This window comes from Strongylocentrotus purpuratus, unplaced genomic scaffold, assembly GCF_000002235.5.
Source record: "Strongylocentrotus purpuratus isolate Spur 01 unplaced genomic scaffold, Spur_5.0 spur5_scaffold_20, whole genome shotgun sequence".
In the NCBI taxonomy this organism is placed as follows: Eukaryota; Metazoa; Echinodermata; class Echinoidea; order Camarodonta; family Strongylocentrotidae; genus Strongylocentrotus; species Strongylocentrotus purpuratus.
Genome location: NW_022145606.1, coordinates 22,848,763 through 22,871,053, shown reverse-complemented (window position 1 = coordinate 22,871,053; position 22,291 = coordinate 22,848,763). Strand labels below are relative to the sequence as shown.

Below are 22,291 nucleotides of genomic sequence, written 5' to 3'. Positions count from 1 at the left end.
GTCTATAGATGCAAGATGAGAGTTCTAAATACAGTTTTTGACGGCACGGTATTAGATAAACAAGTATAATCTAAATATCTACAACTAACAAGACTCATCCGACTTGATCAGGCGGAATTTCTTAATAGACTACCGGTATACATGTATTTAAAAACTGTTCCAGAATATATATCCCCCATAAATTTACGGCTGCACCCCAACCAAAGGCAAAGTGCAACCCCCCCCCCCCCCCGCCCCCAGCCGATCTTTTCTTTCACCACCAATGGTGGGTGGGGTATACTATGGTATGGTAATGAACCATACTTTGTGTATTCTTTTTGTCTTTATTTTTATCTATATCAATCTTTCTTTCATTCAGTATTTCTTTCTCTAACGTATATCAGCCTCCTATTTTATCTCTTTTTTTTTGGGGGGGGGGGGGGGGGGGTAAACTGCAGCTCCAAAGCACCCCATGCCAGTGTATATCATAATTCACCTATAAATGCTAAAGAAAAATATCAAGATAATTGTACAGCCTGTGCATGATTTTCTGTCACCCACCCCCCCCCCCCCCCATGTCTGCCCTTCCCTTCTCTAGCTCTGTTATTCTATCTCCCCCTCTCTCCATCTCTTATTTATCTCTTTTCATTCCATCTCTTCTTCCCCTCTCCCGCTTCTTGCCTTTTCCTTTTCTATCTCCTCTCTTTTTTCTCGAATTTGTTTCTCTCACCAGTGTTCTGAATGTCACTATTCTATGTCCCGCTGATTATATTTTGTCAGTTGTGAATATAAGATCTCTCCGCAAAAACTAGGGCCGGTTTCATTATTTTTGTATTTATAACAAGTTACAATAACTGTTACAAGCTCCTGCGATTATGGCATCTGACTGGCTGAGAGCAAATTCGTTAATAAGTTAGCATTTGTTATTGTTAGCAAGTTTCATGAAACGGGTCCCAGTTTTGAGTACCTACAACAATTAAGTACAGCATTGAGGGAAAACACAAACATCACCACATAAAATCAACATATCACAAATGGGTCATTAAATTCATATAATTTATTCGCTTCTACTTGAAAATGTACATGTTTTTTCTATCCACAGAGAAAGTCCACTTCTTTTCTCCGATACAAGAAAGAGTCATATTTTCAAAATCTTCATGGTAATATAAGTATGAACGATGCAACAAAAATATAAATGGCAGTTTTCATACTAAGACCACTGTACGTCCATCTCTATAATGTTGAGATATAATGATGTCATAATTTCTGTACAAATTTTAAAACTTCAAAATATTCATTTACATACCAATATAAAAGTTCTGTACAAATCCTGCCCCCTGTACAAATGCTGCTCTCATCACATATTATACAAAGTGACTTTATCTTAAAGGTACTATGTCCCATTTGCAGGCCAAAAAATGAAAAGGTTAAATTCCAACGGCATTTGAAAGATAATACTAATTTATAACTTCCCTAAAAAAGGTGGGGCTTGAAAATGTCTTCGAGTGGGAAATCGACTAAAAAATTTGAGGTTGGCTGCAAAAGGGACATAGTAACTTTAATAGTTTGTGACCCTAAACAAGTAATTCTTCATTGACAAAACATATATATACTCTGAAATATTCACTCAAGCAATGCTTGGTAAGGGGAATTTGTTGGTTGTCGTCAAAAAATAAAGGGCAAGGGTTAGACATTTGTGATTCACTTCGTAACCCCCCCCCCCCCCCCCCCCCCCCACATGATAATACATGTATGTCAGAGTAATTAACAAATGGAATGCAAGGTATTATTTTCTGTTTTGCTTTCCCCATTTCATTGGTGACCTGAGCCTGAAATAGCTTCTGGCCCTCAGAAAACTTGAGATTCTATATAATAATAATAATAATAATAATAATAATAATATGCCTTGTTTACCCAGGGTAGCCTCATCAGTATTCATACTGTTCTCCCTGAGGGCCCTGCAATCATATCATTACCCGGCTATATATATCTGCTTGTCCAAACTTTTGGGCACAATTTGAAAATCACAGCACAGACAGATTTGGAAAGATACCAAAGGAAAGAATATTAATTAAATATTCCAGAACAAATTTGTTTTCTGTAGGAATAAAATAAGGGATGAAATCAATAGCCACGTTTCTACGCACAAATTTCATTATATGGAGTCAAAAACGTTTTATCCATGCAAAAATAAAAGATAGAGATCAAAAGAAACGTTGAGCAAATAAGATGATCGTAATGAAACTTTTTAGAAGACTGAGAATGGTATTTTTTTGTCTGTTAATTAGTTTTTTTAACCTCATGTCACACATATGATGTAACTTTTGTAAGTTAAAGGTGAAAGTCCTGTTTTCATACATGTATTGTTCAGTCAAATATATTATTCAGTTTCAGTTTACACAGTATGCATATATAACATCTAATACAGCAGCAAAGATGGGCAAAACGAGATACTTCGCTCTATAACCATTGGGTCTGTTCAACGATATTGATATCAAGTTACATATGTTCCAGGACTCCAAGACAAAGTTGAGTTCTGGTCATATGCTTGCATTGTGAAAGAACTGTGTGGAAGTGATTGGGAAAGGTTGATCATATAGCAGATACATGTGAGTATGGGTGTAATGCAGTAAGGTTTTGGAATCATCAAAATGATTGGGAATTGCCCAAGTCTTGCTAATGGGTCACATGCGCTGTACACAGAAATGTGTACATGGGACTACACAGACATGGGCATGAGGTTGTGGTCCACAAACTTTAGCCGTTGCTTGTCATGTTTCAAATAGGAGAGCATCTCAAGAGCCACTCTTTTCAGTGGGTATATTTTCCATAAAACTCTTCCACGCCGACATCAAAAGAATGAAAAACCTCACAAATATTATTGTTCACCTTACCCAGAACTCAACCTTCTCTATTTAAAGTAGTTCGGAATGTGGCCGATTAATTCCAATAATATCTTTCCAAAGTGATCTCCTTCTCCCCCTACATGTAGAACGGGGGGAAAATACAAAAAAAAGAGCCACCCAAAAAAATTTAATATTTTTCCCCTGATGTACAGTGTATACGTATGTGCTTGCTGCAAACCGAAGCTGACAGGATCGCCACATTTGTATGCCATGGTTTTGCGATGGGCAAACAAATTTGTGAATCGGCCAACTTTTAAAGCATAAAGCATTACAATAAGCATATCACATTGCCTTAGCATGGTGGTATGTTTAACAAAGTTGTTCTTTAAATTGCTGTAAAATTTGGCTAAATTAGTCTGATTTCATCATTGGAAGACGTTTTATATACATTTCTACGTCGGTTACATACCGAGAGAAAATTAAGAGATCAGGAGGATTTTAAAGCAAAACAGAAAAATTAGAAAAGAAAATAATTAACTAAATAAATAAATACCGGTACATAAATAAATAAAAAGTAACTACAGTAAAAAATTAAAATCAAAACAGATGAAAATGAAACAAATGGAAAATAGACAAACTGATCTAGTCAATGGATGAAAATGAAAGAAAGTTGAATTTCCTAAAATCCCTAACTAAAAAAAATATTCTACATGTGAATAATGGTTGTTCAAGAAATCTAGTTATCTTAGATATTTTCAGGTATTCACTTAGTTACGTCTCCCTCAAGGTGTGTGACTGCAAATATCATATTTATATGTACAGTGTAAGGGTAATAAGTAACAAACGCAAATATGTTACGTTCAGAGAACTTCAGAAATGACGTGATGAATCGCAGCAAAAAAAAAAATACATGTCATTTTTTTTTAAGGTGTAAGGGAATGAACAACAGCGCGCAACATTCACTTAGCTCTGCGGTATAGGAAAAAGAAACGTGAAGCGGATTACACTTCCATCCTTGTAAAAAAAAAGCTCTTTACTACATTATACATGAATGAGGCTTATTAATACTAATCAAAAGTCCATTGAAATGTACATTCCACTAACGTCACATGTCATAAAGTACATCTTTTTCCTGTGATGCAACATTTGCTTCAGTGATGTGTGCTCCAGGAATTAATTTGTTGAAGATACGGGCTTACCGGTAGATAGATACGAGGTGAAGGGGTCGTGATGGAGTTCAAGACAATATTAGTTAGTTTGTTTGAATACCGGACTGCTTAGAAAGCATGTGTATGCTTGTAAGAAAACAACCAGGGAATCAATGGCCTAAAGTCCTCCCCAAAGGGACTTGGTAACGAAGATTCATGCCTTACCAAAGGAAACTATGGCAATGACTTGGTTTGGAACCCGGGACCTCCCGGTTACGAGTCCACTGCTATACCAATGAGCCAATGATATAGTTGGGGAATGGAATAGATGGTTGTAGAGGTGCTGTGGTCTACTTGATAGGTCACCTAACTATGGATCTCAAGGTATGAGGTTCAACTCCCAGCCAGGTGATGTACATGTAAATATGTACCCGGTAGGAAGAAGTTTCTGAAATGCTGAGGTAATAATAGTACAGTGCTTGAGCTATATAAATGTACATGTTACTATTATTATTATTTATTATGTATGTATTGGTAGATAGACATTTACATTTGTACAAATGCAGCTGTATTTCACCTACATGTACATGTAGTTACATTATCTTGTACATGTACATGTATGTGTTTGTTCAATAGATTAAAAATGAGTGAAAGTTGCACAAAAAAGAATTTTGAGCATGATATAGAGCACCTTAGAAGCTTCCTGTTAAATGACGATGTGAAAAGAGGATACATTTTCAGTGATAATTTGCCTCCCTTAAAAATTAAAATTAAACAAGTTATGAAACAAAAAGATAAACTTGTCCTCCTTCCTCATAATGACACATATCTATCAGGTCAAAAGCCGATAAAAGTAACCCCGCTTACTGGCGTTTCATTTGTTGTACCATCTAAAAAAATGTCTCCCTGGATCAGGGCGTTGGACATTTCTTCTGTACACTCTTGATAACACATCACTTGTTATAATGGCGCAGTCATGACGTTGTTCTTCTGACCTCTAACAGCCTTTGACCTGCTCACTTTTCCTGGGACATGGCTTTGGACATTTCTTCCTAGACCCATGATAATGTAGTGATCAATCAGCTAGCTGTGGCCCGTGCTCTGCAGAATGATGTTTCTTTTCAAACACCTCGGGTTACTTGCCCATCTCTTACGTTCTGAAAATAGTTCCTATAAAAGATAAAGATGGTGGAGATGTCCCCCTGCTAGCCTTCACCAGGACCACAAAGTTCTGGAAGCTGTTCTGCAGAATGCGGTTTGTCCACAAACCTGGGGTCACCTGTCCACCTCTTAACAACACCATCTCTGATGACAATGCCACAAGGTTCTGAAAATTGTTCCTTTCATAAAAAAAGTCGGTGAAGCTATCCACCTGCTAACTTTCACCAGGCCCATAGAGTTCTGAGAATTGTTTCTTTGGCTCCCGTTGCCTGTTTGACTTGCGGATACTGCTTCGAGTGTCTCTACAGTGTGTACAGATGAAGATCTCTGGCACGTTGGTCTTGCGGATCTTGGCGCATGAGAGGTGGACCCACGTCTCGCACTCATTGCATTCAATCATGGGACGGCCGGCAAACGGCTTGTTGCAGAAACACGTGATGAGGTTCCAGTCTTCGTCTTTTTCGCCTGGAACAAAACAAATCATCAATAGTCGGATCTCATGGGGAATAACAGGTCCTTTAAAATGCATGCAGGAGTGAGAGGTATATTGCAAGTCTAATGTAGAAAATGACGATAAAAAACAAATCAATGCTAGTGCTCTTTATGTACTTACGCTAGCTGAACATTCAGTTAAAGGGATCCGGTAACTTTGTCTCAGACTCTGAAACAAAATCTTGGATTTAGCTCATGCTGCAATGATAACCTTAAATCTTTAGGTCAGTCAGGAACCCCATGACTTTTACAAGCCGATCGCCTGTCTGATTATCCAGATATTTATGATTGGAATTACAAATTTTGAAAACCCATTACAGTCTATTGGGGAAAACGAGTATGGTAAAACCGGTCACTTAAAGATTTTTACTTTTTGATCATTTGAAGCGCAATTTTTTAGGGCTTCCATATTACACCATATAACAGACACTGATAACACGTAGGGCCGTGCATCTCAGATTTAACATTGTTAAACGATGTCTTTAATACTTGTATTACAAAGTCAGGTGATTTGTATAAAATGATAATGAAAGAGCAAAACAGGGCGCTGTTTCATTGAATTTGCTATCAGTAACAAATGCTAAATTTCTATGGCAAATTTGCTCTCAGCCAATCAAATGCCACAATTTCATTAGAAAAAGGGAACCATGTAGGACCAACAGCTTTTAACATTCATTGTGCCTCGTCATTGATAACAACTTTAATAAAAACGGGGCCCAGGTCACAGTCCCTTTCATAAATCAAAATTAATATTTGTGCATATTTCTAGTGGTAAAATAGAGATATAAAGACTTACGTGCACTGCTCATTCTGCCCTTCTTGGAGTACCTTTCCCTGGGGCTGAGGTCTGAATCGGCTCCGCTACCAACGCTGTTCCCCTCACTGTCGAGTGGACTGATGCTTCTCTTCTTCACACGCTCCTAATAGAGAAAATAACAATTAAAGATAAGCTTGAGTTCTGGTAAATATTGAAAATAGATTCTCACAGAATCCAACTAGACTTACACTGAATGTTCAAGATTACAAATAAATGACATGTGCCCAGTGATCTTGGTAGAAATGTATACCCGCTATACAGTGTCTTAATAGAGAAAATAGAGAAATTAACAATTAATGATGGGAGAAATTGTTATTCTTCATTTTTGATCATTCTAATTACTGTTCTTCTCGCTGTCTAGGGGACAGCACAGATACTTCTCTTCTTCAAACTTCCTATTAATGGAGAAAATAACAATTAATGATGGAAACAAGATTGTTATTATTTGTTTTTCCCATTTAATTATTGTTCCCTTCGTTGTCAAGGGGACTGATGCTTATCCTAATAGAGAAAATAACAATTAATGATGGGAAAATTGGTTTTATTCATTTTTCCCCTCTTAATTACTGTTTCCTTCATTGTCTAGGGGACAAGTACTTCTCTTTTTCAAACGCTCCTGATATTAATGGAGGGGGAAAAAGTGATTGTAGACTTCAATGATATCACAACTAGCAAAACGATTGTAGGCTACTACTAAGTCAGCCTCACTGAGATTGATAATAATACTTTAAAAACTCCTTTAAATTACTTTTGTGTTGGCTTACTGAAATAAAACATGCAATATTCCCCCCCCCCTAAAAAAAAAAAAAAAAAAAAAATTAAAGTATTTTTTTTAATTAACCAAAAGAATTAAAGAAAGAAAAAAAACCTTAAATTTTACAAACACTCCACATCTGTTACATTAAGTGACACAGACTGTAAGAAAGGTCATTTATTCTGTGCTTAAGCCAGGTATATACATGTAGTTGAGCTGCCAAAGTAAAACATATCAGGTATCCATGTACACCTGGGATGAGCATGTTAAATGTAGATTAATACACGTTAGTGCCAGGCTGGGATTTGAACCCCGTACTTTGTGATCTACAGTCAGGTGACTTATCCACGAAACCACAGCACCTTTAGTGTGTACGGTACATGTAGTGATGGCCACATAACACAGCCTGTATGGTTTTCAATTTCAATTTTGACAAGTTTTTTGGCACATACATGTATGTAGGCTACAGTGTACAAAGTACATTAGCATAGAAAACTTAATTTAATACTATTTAAAACCGTAGGGTGTAGAGACAGATTTGTTGATCATTTTCATTTGAATTCATCAACAACATATCTATTCCTCATGATCAGAGAAAATAAACATGACAGAAATCATCAATCTGGATGATTTCACCCTCAATAATTGTTTGGACTAAACACCCCTGATACAAAATGAACTAGTCCATCTCTGAAGTGATGTCATGCCCTGAAAACCCAAATATGGGAGCTGTGACCAAGTGTGTGAGAGAGCTCTTGGTAAACAGAGTGGTAAATAGACACTACTCTATTCTACTTAAACCAGTGATAGTGCACTGCAATATTGTGAGACTTGTCTACCAGTCTCCTTTGCTGTCTACCTCGAAACCCCAATATGATAATGAGGGAGCTCTGTACACAGCTAGCATAGGCCAATCATATGTGAATAATGTCCTATTTACAATGAATATTCATGATTCACAGGAAATGGCTTAGCTGTCAGGCCTTGCATTAGCTTAGTTAGTCCAAGGAATTAGTTGTATGCATTGAGAAAATTGAGCACTTTGAGTACTTCATGATAAAGAGTCTGCTGATATTGGCTAAGGAAATCATGCTACCATAATAAAACAATGACATTTATATTAAATAATTTCTCTGTGTTAAATTAGTAAAGGGGAGGGGACCATCTTGATGTTGACAGAAAATAGTATTATGCTGAATAAGCTATACTTAAAAAAAAATGCATTGTGTTGTCCCCCACACCTTTTTAGGCCAAACTCAAAAACAAAACCACCCCCCCCCCCTCCACAAACACACACTTTTGTGTGCCATGAACTCGTATTGCAATGAACCTCAGCTACGGTATTTGGCCATAGAGGGCAGCACCGGCCATGGGTATATTTGGCAAAGGCACTTCCAGTTCCTATACAAACGCAATGGGTCGGGAACTGGAAAGTCTGATGGAAACTATATTTTCGGAACCTATGAACTACAAGTAACAGATTATAATGGTGCATACATGTACATAGATCTAATCAGATAGGGAGAGTTCATGAAAGGAATGTAAGGAATTAGTTGAGGCTGCTGTACATTCTCTATGGAAGTCGGAAGAAACCTTGACTTATTGTCTTCCCCAGATGTCATCCCCTCACTTTCCTCTATCCATTTTTATCCTAAATTTAACCTAAATATCACTATTCTGCTCTGGGAATGTTAAACATAGTTTGAATCCTCATGGAGTATGTGAAAAAACACCATTACTGTAACATGTAATTTAAAGGGGGGAAATTGTACAGGTGTGTTAAAAAAATTACTATGAACAAAAAATCATAAACAAAATATAGGGGGATATAGTGAGAGAATGACATCATTAACTCGCTAATTCGTTTACAGCCTATGCGCAACATATCAATTCCAAAACTTTTATTCTTTTTCTGATTTCGATGAAACTTTCACTGTTTTGTTCATTCAATTGTTCTTTTTTTATTCAGTTCGTTCCACTCGCAAACGGGTCAGAATCAGACTCTATTCAACATAGGTTTCACTGTAGGAGAAACCTGATCAAATTTACAGAAGTTATAGAGACCTAGGGTATGTCTCAGTTGTACAGAGATACTTCAAAGTCTATAGTACCCAGGCACATAAAAAATAGGGCTGCGACGAGTAGTCAAATGCTCGAGTACCTGCACTGTTGACAACTACTCGAGTACAAATTCTTGTACTCGAATATTCCGCCGCAAAAACAAAATTCCCGGTCACCTGGCACTGTCCAGGCCGACGCTTACCCGTGCCAGGGAGAGCGCCTGCCGCTGGCATGGTACCGTCGGTAAAAATGTTCCGAGCTCAATCACTGTCAAACTCACCACTCAGAAACTGGGACCAAATGTCTGGATTTCTGTTTGGACTCGGAGGAAAATGGATTGTTCTGCCATCTTTGGTTTTTTTTTTACTGTTATTATTATCATTAAATCGGCACCTTCAACTGCAACTCCAAGTAAAATTGCATGAGTTTTCGGAGACGGACCTGGGAAACTGCTCCCTCCCGTGGAATATTTGGTGGCAAAAACAAACACAAAAAATTAAAATAAATTTTTTTTAAATTTAAAAACATGGCGTCCGAATATTCGAGTATTGTAAGCTTGTAAGCTCGGAGTGTACTCGGGTACCTCATTACACGGTTGTGCACAGCCCTAATAAAAAATAATCTAATTTTCACTCTTCAAAGTATTGTCAGCTGGAAGGAAGAAGGCCTCATCAGCTACAAATATGTATTGTCAATGGCAGTAATCTTGCGGGCAGCCGACAATAAGACACCTTATCATACTTAAGGGAGTTTTAGGGACATAGGGTATGTCTTCGTTGTGCAGAGATGCTTTATAGTCTACACCCCAAGCACATAACAAATAATGTAATTGTAAAAGTATTGTCAGCTGTCGGCAAGAAGGCCTCAACAGCTACAAATACATATTGTCAATCGCAGTAACATCTATCCTGCAAGGAACCGACATTAAGACCTCTAATCATACTTACAGGAGTTTTAGGGACATAGGGTATGTCTCCATTGTGCAGAGATGCTTCATAGTCTAGTACCCAAGTGCAGAACGTACTGAAGTCCTTCAATACAGGCTGCTTGGACACGTGATCCTGTCAAGATGAATTGAGAAAATACCACTCAATAACAATCATGTACACGTACATGTATTATATTGCATTTCTTGGTTTCTCAATTTTGTGTGATGGTAGCAACAAAAAACTAGAGAAAGATACTCTAAATCATATCGTCGAACAGATTGATATACAACGGAAGACCATTCTCAAAACTTAAAGAAAATTACAGGGTTAACTTTAGAATACCCCCACCAAAACATAGTATGTCCCTTGGTTGTCCAATGAGCCAATGAATCTGTCTAGTCCTGTCTGTTAGTATTTTAGACAAATTTTTGCACTTGCCAAACACAACCAAAGAAAGATGACATTATTATTTCTATGCCTCTATTTGCTCTTGCCCATCACATACAGTAGGCCCTATCCTATTTCTAGTACATGTTTGTTTAACAATACCGGTACATTTTTCACAATGACCCACTCTTGGAAAATAAAGTACACACAATCAGCGCAGCCCTGCAGAATAGATCAGAAGTGACTTTGTCACCAAGTTATTTTTAACATATTAGCAATAGCGAGAATTTGATTCAATCCAGAAATTTGTAGAGCTGTCTACTCAATGGCGCTGATTCAAACTTGAACAGTGGTGACAATTTACCTGCCCCCCCCCCTCCTTTTCCCTTCCTCTGCACATGGTCGAAGAGATACAAACAATTTTATAGAGCATTTGCTTCCAGTCAATATCTTCTATACATTTTAAACCCAACTTGCGGAATATTCTTGTTCTTCAAAATGCATTGTAAAGATTGACGCACATGTACATGTATGTCTAAAGAAATTTATCAGATTATTTGTGATCTTGTGGGGCATGCAAAATCCTACCTCTTTCTCTGTCTTCGGCTTCTTCATGATAGAAACCCTTGAAGGTATGGGAGCTGTGAACAAGAAAAAAAAAAGAAACATGAAAGAGATTTACTATTTGCAAATAATTATCAATAGCATGGTAATAGGAAGCAGTGCTTCTGCAACAGTCATTCAATCTTACTTGAAAGTGACCAAGGAATACTTTTTTTTTTGTAACCAGCTTACAAAGTCTCATATTGCGAGAACATGCAGGTTATGTGCTTTATCATCATTTGATATCATCCTAAAAAAAAACAGTTGAAAATTTAAACTGCAAGCACAAGCAGTGATGATCCGAGCACAGGTCTTTATCATGTTCAAACATCGATAACAAAACAATTCACTCTGTGGCATGTACTCGACTAGACCGAAAGCTTCAGTCTCTGATATCAACAGTTGGTCCGCAGAGACTACATGTACTTCTGGCTCCACTGGTTGCCTGTATACAGAGACTGAAGTAAATCGTACGGGCTATATATTGAGGGGAGTTATGACTACAGATTGTGTACAATTGCCGAAGTCATCATGTGCAGTTTTACGATTTTTCTTATTCAAAATGTTAAGTCTAGAAACTCTGAATAAAGAAAACCTGAGGGCACTGTCTTTGCTGGAATTTGGAGGAAAAAAATAAGCTAGTTAATATGCGCCCCCCCCCCCCCCCTGTGCGAGTGGAAAGAAGAATACCGTCTGTGTATGGTGAAGGTTGACAAATGTCAGTTTTATTACAGAATTCCCCATACCAAAAGGTTGTTTCTTTCTAGAGTCTAGCAATCAATAAACTGTCTAGAGACGCAAAGAAACATGAGAATGGATTTCCTCAAATGGCTGATGACATTGTCCGCTCTGCAACCAAACCAGGGCCTCTGAAAGGAGCAATTCATTCACAAAAGCCATTCTGTTATTGTTGGTACATGCGGCGAATGATCTAGACGAATCAGGGCTAACTCGGCTCAAAGACAACTCAGCCCAGCTGCAAAAACGGTCAGTTTTTGTCATTTTACCCTAACCCTAAACCTGTCAGTTTTTGCAGCTGGGCAGAGTTGACTTTGAGCCGAGTTAGCCCGACTCCATCTGGACAACCCTACAAACGATATGTCTGCGTCTTTATAAGTACATGACAGGGGTCAAATGAAAATGGTCATCTTCATTATTTACCAGGTGTCTATGATGGGTATTAACTATTTAAATTGATGAGTTTTCATTTTCATGTTTAATTTGTGCTTGGTTCAGGAGCTCGATTACACTAAACAGTCAATTTCAACTTTAATTTATGGTACAGAGAAAGGCAACCAGTGGTGTCACTTAAAATGTAAAGGGGGACCAATGTCATATAGAATCTATAGCCTAAAATGATCCCTTATTTGCAGAGTTCAATACAAGACGATTTTCCAAAAAGCATGCATGATGATGAATTGGCCTGCATGGCCTGGCTCAACTCGTAGTCGTACTGACTAATCATCTTTCACGCAGTTGTCTTTGCAATTCCATCTTGCTGGCAAATGAAAAGTATTGAGAGAAATTGAGAATTATGTAATGTCATGAAAGATGTGTTCTGCAATAAAATTTCAATGAAGGCAGCACATAACGATTTGAATTCTTCAAATAGCAACGGCATGTTCGAGTCAAAAGCGTGAACCTTTTTCGTAAATTTTTTGTCAACGTCGTGTGGTCGTATAGCCTGCACGGTCCAGTCAGTTTACGTCTATCCTCAACATTCAGAAAACAGTCCATGTAAAACACACTGCATGCAAGTTATCTAACATAAATCAAAAGATAAATTTACTATGTGTCTGCAGCTCAGAAATTTGCCTTCCAGAATACTTGTGGTTTCTATGAATTTATGAATTGTAAAAGTGAGAAAACATTGATGTAAATATGGTCTCTTTTTTTTCTTTTTCAAACTTAACATTGTCAACATACGCCGAACCGTTAAACACGCAAAAGCCCATAGCGCACGGTCAAAAATCAAACGCGTATCAAGACGAAGACTGTGTATAAAAATGCTGTTTTCAACTTTATGAACAAAATAAAATGCTATATCTTACCAGTAAGAAAATCAGCGGACATGATTCTTTTGAATTCCACTGATGGATCAAAGAATTACTAGGTAGATTTTCCAAAAACAGACTTTTTCTCAATGTCTTAGGTTCCAAATCTCGCCAATCTGACAGCAAAACCTCAACAATACGCGTTCAGTGAATTGATCGAGTTCAAAGGGCGTGACCCGCAAGCTTCATTTACATCCGTAATGAGATAGGACGATTCCATTATTCTTTAGAGGGAGAATATATTCGGCTGTGATGGGGTTAGTAATGTAAATCCTAAAGTTGACGACTAAACAGGGTAAAGTACAGGCCTTTTAGTAACTAAATTGATATGACCTACTTTTCTGGCAAAAAAGGTGCATGTAATGTATCCTTAGGCTTAGTTTGTATACATTCAGTCAATATATCGATACATTGCATACAAGACATAATTATGTGATCACAAGCTAAATGCAAACTAATGTTTGACATATTAAATTGCCCAAATGCCTGTATCGTCTTTTCAAAGCATTTTTTGTATTTTTCTTTCATTCTTTTATTATGTAATTTTAAGAAGAAGAAGAAAAAATCATATAATGATCAAAGTTTCATAGGGAGAAGGAGATTGCATATCATCGTTATGGAAATTAGGTAAAGGGGCGGGGGGGGGGGGGGGAGGGTGAAAATTGCTCAAGTATTTTCATGCATTATTAGAGTTGGAAAACATAAATCAATGACCTCAAGTTGGGATTAGCGTATGTTGGATCCAAGCCTCAAGTTGTAGAAATTTGAATATTTAGATTACCCCCTCATTGAAATAAAAATAATGAAAAGGGTTCTAGAAGAAATTACAATTTACAGAGATTAGGCCCTAAACTTAGATGTGTGTGTGTGGGGGGGGGGGGGGGTCTATGGGGGACAGGTTGCCCCGAAGAAAATTAGTGCAAATTAAAGGATCAACCTAGATTACAGCCTTCTCATGAACCCCTCCCCCACCCCCTCTCTCCCCCACCCCCTCTCTCCCCCACCCCCTCTCTCCCCCACCCCCTCTCTCTCTCCCCTTTCTTTCTCTCTCGTTTACCTTTCGTCTTCTCTCTCGCAGTCTCTCTCTCTCTCTCTCTCTCTCTCTCTTTCTCTCTCTCTCTCTCAGTCTTAATGTTCTATTTTGTTTAGAGGAGGAGGGGGGGGGGGGTCGACTATACGTATACTATTATATAATCCACTGCCAAATAAGGTTACAAAATAGCTAGCTTCCTGCGAAATTCTTGTTTTAATTGTTTGATTAGACTGTTGTTTGATGTTTTGGTGTTGCTGGTTTGTTTGTCTTTACAGTAATACATCTATAACATGAATACTTGCTAACGCCCATTACGATTTCGGATAGACCATGTGAAAAACGCGTTTCATGCAATAACAGTAATATTAGTAGTAGATTGATTAGTGGTGCCAGTAAATAATAATAGTAGAAGTAGAAGTAATAATAATAATAATAATATTAATGATAATAATAATTATAATTGTTATAATAAAAATAATAATACAAATGAATAGAAAATAAGGAGTGGAAGAAGAAGAAAGAGAAGGAGGAGGAGGAAATATGTTTTGATTATGAAGTGAACATTCATATTACTGGACATTTCTTTATAATTGCGAAGACCCCCAAGCACGACAATTAAAAAACTGAGCTATCACAAACCCGTTATCAAAATCGGGGCTATTTTTATCAAAACAAGACTGTCGATTTTCAATCTTCTTAAATGTGGACCAATCATTAGTTTTCCCGAGCCCGTAAAATAAACATACTTCAAAATGATAGGCTTGCGAATGTTACACGTTCTTACAATATATAACAGTTGTAATTGTGAAAAGGGGACTATAAATACTGAAATTCATTTACAAAAGAGAAATAGTCTGTTGACGCAGGAAAGCCTAAACGGAATTACTGCGGAGCGGAGCCATGGACACAATGAAAATCAAAAATATAAAGTTATATAACAAACCATGCGATATACAAATGTTTTGAAGAATTAGCAAATTAGAAAAATTTACTTTATTATGTGTTTCATTAGCTCAGTCTTTATTCATCCTCCTTCAAAAACACAACAAAACAAAACACGCAAACATTAAAATAATATACAGAGCATTTCAAAAGTATGATATAACGTAACATTAAATGAATCTATAGAAAAGGGGGACTGTCATTAAAAGCCTATTAAGGCTTGACAGGTTATTCTCCCAGTAATTGCAAGCTATAACATTAACATTTAGAATTAAAATTAGAACGCATATATTTTTAATATGTTATTGTATTATAGATCGTGTTTACAAAAGTTACAGACCTATTTCGTAAAATAACCTTCCGGAATAACCAGCACCCTGTAAATTAGAATTTGTTGCGTATGATTTCAATTATTAAAGTTTGCACAAGGAGTATCACAACCCGAACATATATCAGCCAGGCCAGAATCGTAGGTATATTAGTAACATTTGAAAAAATGCGGTACTTCGGATGCTAACAGGTATACTTCAGTGATCATTATATATGTTGTTATGCATAATTATTTATTTTTCAAGTATGAAGAAGGCTTGATAGTCTCACCTCCCTAATTATATGGAGAAGGCTTAGAGGGGTTAAAACTTCATCCCCGAAAAAGATTAATTTAAATTCTTGACGATAGAGGATAAGCATCCATACTTTTTGTTTCTTTCGCAAAGTTATTGTTTTTCTCTCACATTTTAAATTTTTAACTCAAACATTTTTACCTCCGACATTTTTACCTCCGACATTTTTACCTCCGACATTTTTACCTCTGACATTTTTACCTCCGACATTTTTACCTCCGACATTTTTACCTCCGACATTTTTACCCCTGACATTTTTACCTCTGACATTTTTACCTCCGACATTTTTACCTCCGACATTTTTACCTCCGACATTTTTACCTCTGACATTTTTACCTCCGACATTTTTACCTCCGACATTTTTACCTCCGATATTTTACCTCCGACATTTTTACCTCTGATGATGTTACGTCAAACCGAGGAGACAATCCAAAATATATTTGTTTTCTAATCTCAATATTTCAACAAATTTACAAACGTAGGAAACACACTGATTAAAACACTTAAATCTGGGGTATCTCCTTTAGGGTTAGTATTATTTTGTCAGGCAAAATAGTAAAATAAGGAAAAAATAACAAGCAAACTAACCAGTAAGAACAATACTAAATGTAAAACCTTTAGGAAAATACTATACACGAATTGTAAAACAGAGGTAAGACATATTACGACTAAGCTTATTAATATAACCAGTTCATATTTCTGTTTGTTACAATAATTTCCGGAGCAGCTAATGTTCAAATTCAAAGCTTTCCCTTCAATCGTGAAATATTTCGAATATTTCGAATGTTTCGGTGTGGCACACCCCCGCTGAATAGTAGCTTTCATCAGTCCGGCATCAAACGTTCTCGTTACCTGCACACGTTCATGAAAACAAGATAAAAATTGAGATTAAATAAATAAAACCAGATTAGAATGCATTTGAATAATGACAAACACGAATTAAGGAGTTAAAACACTATATTTTGTTAATAAGTAATAATGAAAAGCGTAGCTCTGACACAACTTTTTTTCTCGTTACTCTATCTTCCAACAGAAAGAAAGCACTGCGCTTATATAGCGTCTCCTTATAAGACCTCACTTCCATAAACACCTGAGCGGCCCTTACCATATGATTTAAAAATGAACTTGGCACCTTAGTAAACAATTATTGAAATAAAAATACTACTTCTACTACTACGACTAATCATAATGATACTAATAATACTGGTGTGATGATACTACTACTACTAATAATAATTATAATGATAATAGTATTAATAATAATAAAGAGAAGAAAAAGATGAAAAGTGATTATAATAATAAAAATAATAATAATTTTGATAGATAAATAAGAAATAATACACATTGTAAAAGTAATAATTATGATGCCGATAAAAATAATATTAATAATAATAATAATAATAATAATTTTAAAAAAAATAATAATAAATAATAATAAATAAATGCTAATAACAATGACAAACATGTTAACTTACTCTACATCCATTAGCACAGTATACAGGGTTCTTGGAGTAGTCTGCTGAGTCATATTTATCTGAGCAGGCCTCCTTCAACCCAGTCATGATTTCAAATGTAATTGGATGAGTACACTGGTAGCAGTTTTCAGCTTTTCCAAATGTTGCGGCTTGAAAAAAGGAATAGTGTAAAACAAAGAGATTATTCTAAAGATATAGAGAGATAGATCAATGTAACATTCATCTGTAAAAGAAAAAAGTCTATCCATATAATAGCATATGCAATTCATAATAGAGTGAAAGTACCTGCTTTCGTGCTATTTTAGTAATAATTCAAGGGAGAAAAACAAAACAATATTGCATTCAATGGATTTTTTGAACATCTATTCTACTCTTCCGATATATAAAACACTTGTGTTTGACCTATTTTTTGTGAATATTTCCTAAGACAATTTCGTCCATTAGCAATGCATAGCGCAACCTCTGAAGATAAGAGTCACCATAAACTGCGACAGGTTGGTTCTAAAAGAAAGGACAATATATACTCGCCATTGATTTTGTTCGTCACATATGACATATAATTTGACTGGGTGAATTGGAAACTAATAATTAGCTTCTTTTTCAGTTAGCCTTTACATGCCAAGGTATAATGAAAGAAACTATTTAGACTGATTCGGAATCAACGATCACGAGTACAAAAGAATAGTTCTAAATTCTGGGGTGCTGGAATACACTGTTATCCAAAAAATTGGAATAACGATTTGTTTAACTCTTTTCATGAAGTGATTGTGAGAATATGAATTCTTCTTGAATGATGGATAGAGTTTTATATCTTTTCAGAACTTTATCAAAGATTTATAGAGATGATCAATAAAGTTCGAGAAGGTAGAAACTTCGACCAATAATAAACCATAATGATTGTCACAATCATTCATATTCCAACGTCATGGGCAACGAGAAACCTATTTCTTTCTGGCTTCTTTTTTATTACGCCGCGGTTTTGCGTCGTATTTGAAAAAGCCTTAATAATGCTTACCAAATGCGATAATTGCCGCACAAATGTAGCTCACCATCCTGATCAGTGATGTGAAATCCATCTTGGAAATTGCTGTTACATCAAGATAATCCTAAGAGCTAAAACAAAACAAAATGAATTGAAACAAAAAGAATGTATACTTTTTTTCGTGAAAAGTGACGTCGGGCGAAATGTTTAAAATGCCTTGTTTTGAGTCATGGTAAAAAATGGCTTTTTTCGTTCGTTCGTGTCTCCGTAGATTTATGATAAATTCAAAGTTCCTAAATTAAATTTTGAGCTTCGGAGTGGTTCAGACACGTTGCCCAGGGGTGCGAGATAGGACTCTTGTAGCGTGCCCCCACTTAAAGCCACACTGTCCTACTTGTAGCTACTTGATCCCTCTATAAAGCAATGACTAATTGGTGACCATTGGTCCCCCATGATCCTCTTTTTCTTAATGTTAATTGAGAGCTGAGTTGATGAGATAGCCACCTGTCCAGTGACCTTGCGGTGTGGTCTAATCCCTCCTATAAACTAATACAGATAATCTTTAATACAATTTAAGTATCATATTATTATACCCGACTGTAGCTAAGCCGACATAAGATAGGGCGCTAAAGCATTCAAGGAATATATTCCTTCCTACCGGGTAACCATTACTTCACATGTGTGACTGCATAATGCCAAATGCAGGTGGATGTCTTGCCAAAATGCAAATGACATTAGTTGGTGCTGCGACGGGATTCGAACCGCGATTCCGAATCCCGGGTGCCGTTTCCACTACACCACGACACCTGTATGATTATGCTATATAGGCTACATGCAGAGACTATATTTTTAATTTACTCACTATATCACCCGGCTAAATCATCGAGACCTTGATAAACATCAATTAAAAGCGACTGATCCAAGAGAGTGAGCGGGTTTATACAGTATTCAACTCAGCCTTGCATGCTGCTTCTATCTGAATCTTTTATTCCACAAACAGGCGACAGCCAATGCTACTGCGGAGCAACCGACAGAGCCGTTCCATGCATATTCCGATGAATAATATACGCATTACCAACAAAACGCACGGTTACTCATAATTGTACTATACAGTTACTCTGTCTGTGATGTGTACATGAGCTGAAACGTGAACATGACCTTTGCCTAATATAAACATGACAAAGACCCCGCACAACAAACACAACAAAGCATGGCATAACCTGTTCTTTTCGGTATTTTCTATAATATGGTACATACGAAACACATTAAACACACTCCTACACAGTCAAATATAATCGCTTACCCGACGAATATATAATAGACGAGCAACCCTTGACAAGCATGAGAATGTCATGTATTCACTAACGAGAAAATCAAAATTTGCCTGCAGAGTGCTATAAAACCATAACGCAAGCAAATTTAAATGCATGTATATTTCATTGTATATGTTTGTGTGTGGGGGGGGGGGGGGGGTCGAGGGGAAAAGGGGTCAAGGGATCGAGGGGGAGCTTGAGGAGGGGGAAGGGAGGGGGGGGGGGGGCTAAAGTCTCTATGCCCTCACTGCTGGTCTAAATTATATATATTGTATCGGCCTTACCTTTTGCTTGTTAATAGACAGTACTGTACACATGGATGGTTGAATCTGGTTATCAAAAGTCAAAGCGTCATCTTTTGTATCCAGGTTAATATCCTTTTAAGCAATACAATGCGCAGATTTCTTCACAAGCATAATATTAATATCATGCAAGGGTTTCGATGCACTGAATTCGTTCGGTGTTCATGACTGTGTCATCGCATCGAGTCAGTGCTGGGTTTTCCCCCACATTCTCTGTTGTTACCGATTGATGGCGTGCTTCTATTATGGAATATTCTCAGTGAGGGAATCATAATTATTTCAAAAAATATATATGCATGATTCAAATATATCTTTACTTTGTTTCCTTCATTCCCAGCAAAATACAAATATCATGAAAATAATTACTATGCAAAATGTATACAACAAAAAAGATAATGTTTAAAGTATATAAAATGAACACAAAAAGTAATAACTTTCAAAAAGAAAAAGTAAAAAATGAAACGTGATCTTTATTCTGTAGACATGGAGAGGTCTGGTGAAAGCAGAGCTTGTCTTTTGTGGACCCTCAGATGATAATATAAGTAAATTTAAAAGGTACACACACCAACAATTAATGAAGAATGTTAGTGACCAACAGAGACAACATTCACAGAAACACGTAAAAATTGCATGACAAAACAGGAACAAATTGAGTGAAGAATATAACAAAAAAGAAGAAAATGTGGGCAGCATTTGGATTTAAGGGAGAGCACAGAGAGAGAGAGAGAGAGAGAGAGAGAGAGAGAGAGAGAGAGAGAGAAAGAGAAAGAGAAAGAGAGAGAGAAAGAGAGAGAGAGAGAGAGAGAGAGAGAGAGAGCGTAATAGAAAGCGCCAAAAGTCCTTGGGAGTTTCAGAAGAAAGAAAGAAAAAGTTGACCGAGTGTTTGAAGCTTCAGTATCCACACCCCAGGCCCTGGCTTCAAGAAAGAGAGAGAGAGAGAGAGAGAGAGAGAGAGAGAGAGAGAGAGAGAGAGAGAGAGAGATTGGGGGGTGGGGTGGCAAAACATCACACCTTACAGTGTTCCATACATACTTGTATTTGGAAAATCATTTTTGACGGCCCCGATATGACATAATTGAGGAAGAAAAGGCAAATATATGAGAATATGTTTTTATTTTGTGCGCTTTCAATATTGACAAACAATGATAACTGGCTAAGAAGAGCTCGATTCCAAAAGGTATTACAATGTACATCCATAAATCCAAATTCTGAGAAAAACACGATCATAGTTAGCAATAGTAATGTCAGTTTGGAATAACACTTTCGCTGACTATGTTATTGTATGATACAAGTATAAAACCACTCTTTCAAAAGAAATCTAAGTCTGCACAATTTTTTTTTATGAACTCATGTTTTTTCAATTTTGTGGATGTAGTACCTTTTTTTAATTGCCATTGCCCCCTCTTTTTTGTTGTTGAAAATTCAGCTTTTTGGAAGCGTCAGTGTAAAAGAGGCTAGTAGAAATGGGTACATTAATGCAACAAAAAAAGAGAGAAAAAAAAATCAATTTGGATAAAAATGGATGTAGTACCTTTTGGATCCGAGCTCTTTATATATAATAATAATGATAATATTTAATTTTTATATAGCGCTTAATAAAAATGTCTCTAAGCGCTTTACAAATATACTATTACCCCGGTCATTGGATTCAGTGCTTGTCCGCACACACTGTGTGCACAATCTCCACTCCCTGGGGAGCATTCCAGCCGGGCGTTACTTGACGCTCACAAGCTGTTTGACCAACAATGACGGCCACACCCTACCGGGTACCCATATGACACCTGGGTGGAGAGTAGCAAGTGTAGGTTAATATGTTGCCAAAGGATATTAGTGCCGTGTCGGGATTCGAACCCTCGACCTTCGCATCTCCAGTTAAGCGCCTTAAACCACTCGACCACGACACTAGTGGTTCCTTGTCATTTCGTGGTAAAAAAAAGCTGCCCCTCCTGCGAATGCGCTATGAGTTTAAAGGATGCATCGGAGAGTGCCCTGGTTTCTGAATGTTTATCTTCCATACCAGGCGAGTACAATTCCCACCAAAGTAAAAGTGTTTTCATAATTTCAAACATACGTTACATTTCTGGGTTTTTTCTTCTCTGTTTTTCTCTCTCTCTTTTTTCATGGAAGCAGGAAGGGTGGATAGTGTTTAGGCTTGGTATTCTATGTCATTTTCAGGATAATGAACCCTTTATTTTCGAAAGTACTACCTTATGAACTATGAACCTTTTTATTTCAGTAGAAAAACAAAATGTTCCCATGTTTGGATTTTCGGCTTAAAGAAGGTTTTTCAAAATGAGACATCATATAAATAGTTCTAAGTGATCGATTTATTTTAAATACCTTGATAAAAGAATCAGTGAGTATATAAATTAATGATTGTAAATCTAGAG

The 22,291-nt window shown here is 36.8% G+C and overlaps 1 protein-coding gene and 1 long non-coding RNA gene across 2 annotated transcripts; both read right to left on the bottom strand.

Annotated features, from left to right (window-relative positions):
- Window positions 1-4,053: 4,053 nt before the first annotated feature.
- Window positions 4,054-13,406, bottom strand: LOC580384 (PHD finger protein 13). The gene is made up of 5 exons (XM_780444.5): window positions 13,229-13,406; window positions 11,163-11,215; window positions 10,206-10,319; window positions 6,423-6,546; window positions 4,054-5,599 (listed from the first exon to the last, which is right to left on the bottom strand). Exons 1-5 carry the CDS (start codon window positions 13,248-13,250, stop codon window positions 5,349-5,351), a joined length of 564 nt encoding a protein of 187 aa, XP_785537.1. The 5' UTR covers window positions 13,251-13,406; the 3' UTR covers window positions 4,054-5,348.
- A 2,396-nt stretch (window positions 13,407-15,802) lies between these two features.
- On the bottom strand, window positions 15,803-20,162 carry LOC105446490. Its single transcript, XR_004065740.1, has 5 exons — window positions 19,884-20,162; window positions 18,320-18,417; window positions 17,305-17,453; window positions 16,540-16,681; window positions 15,803-15,810 (listed from the first exon to the last, which is right to left on the bottom strand). It is a non-coding gene; the product is annotated as an uncharacterized LOC105446490 (long non-coding RNA).
- Between the last annotated feature and the right edge of the window lie 2,129 nt (window positions 20,163-22,291).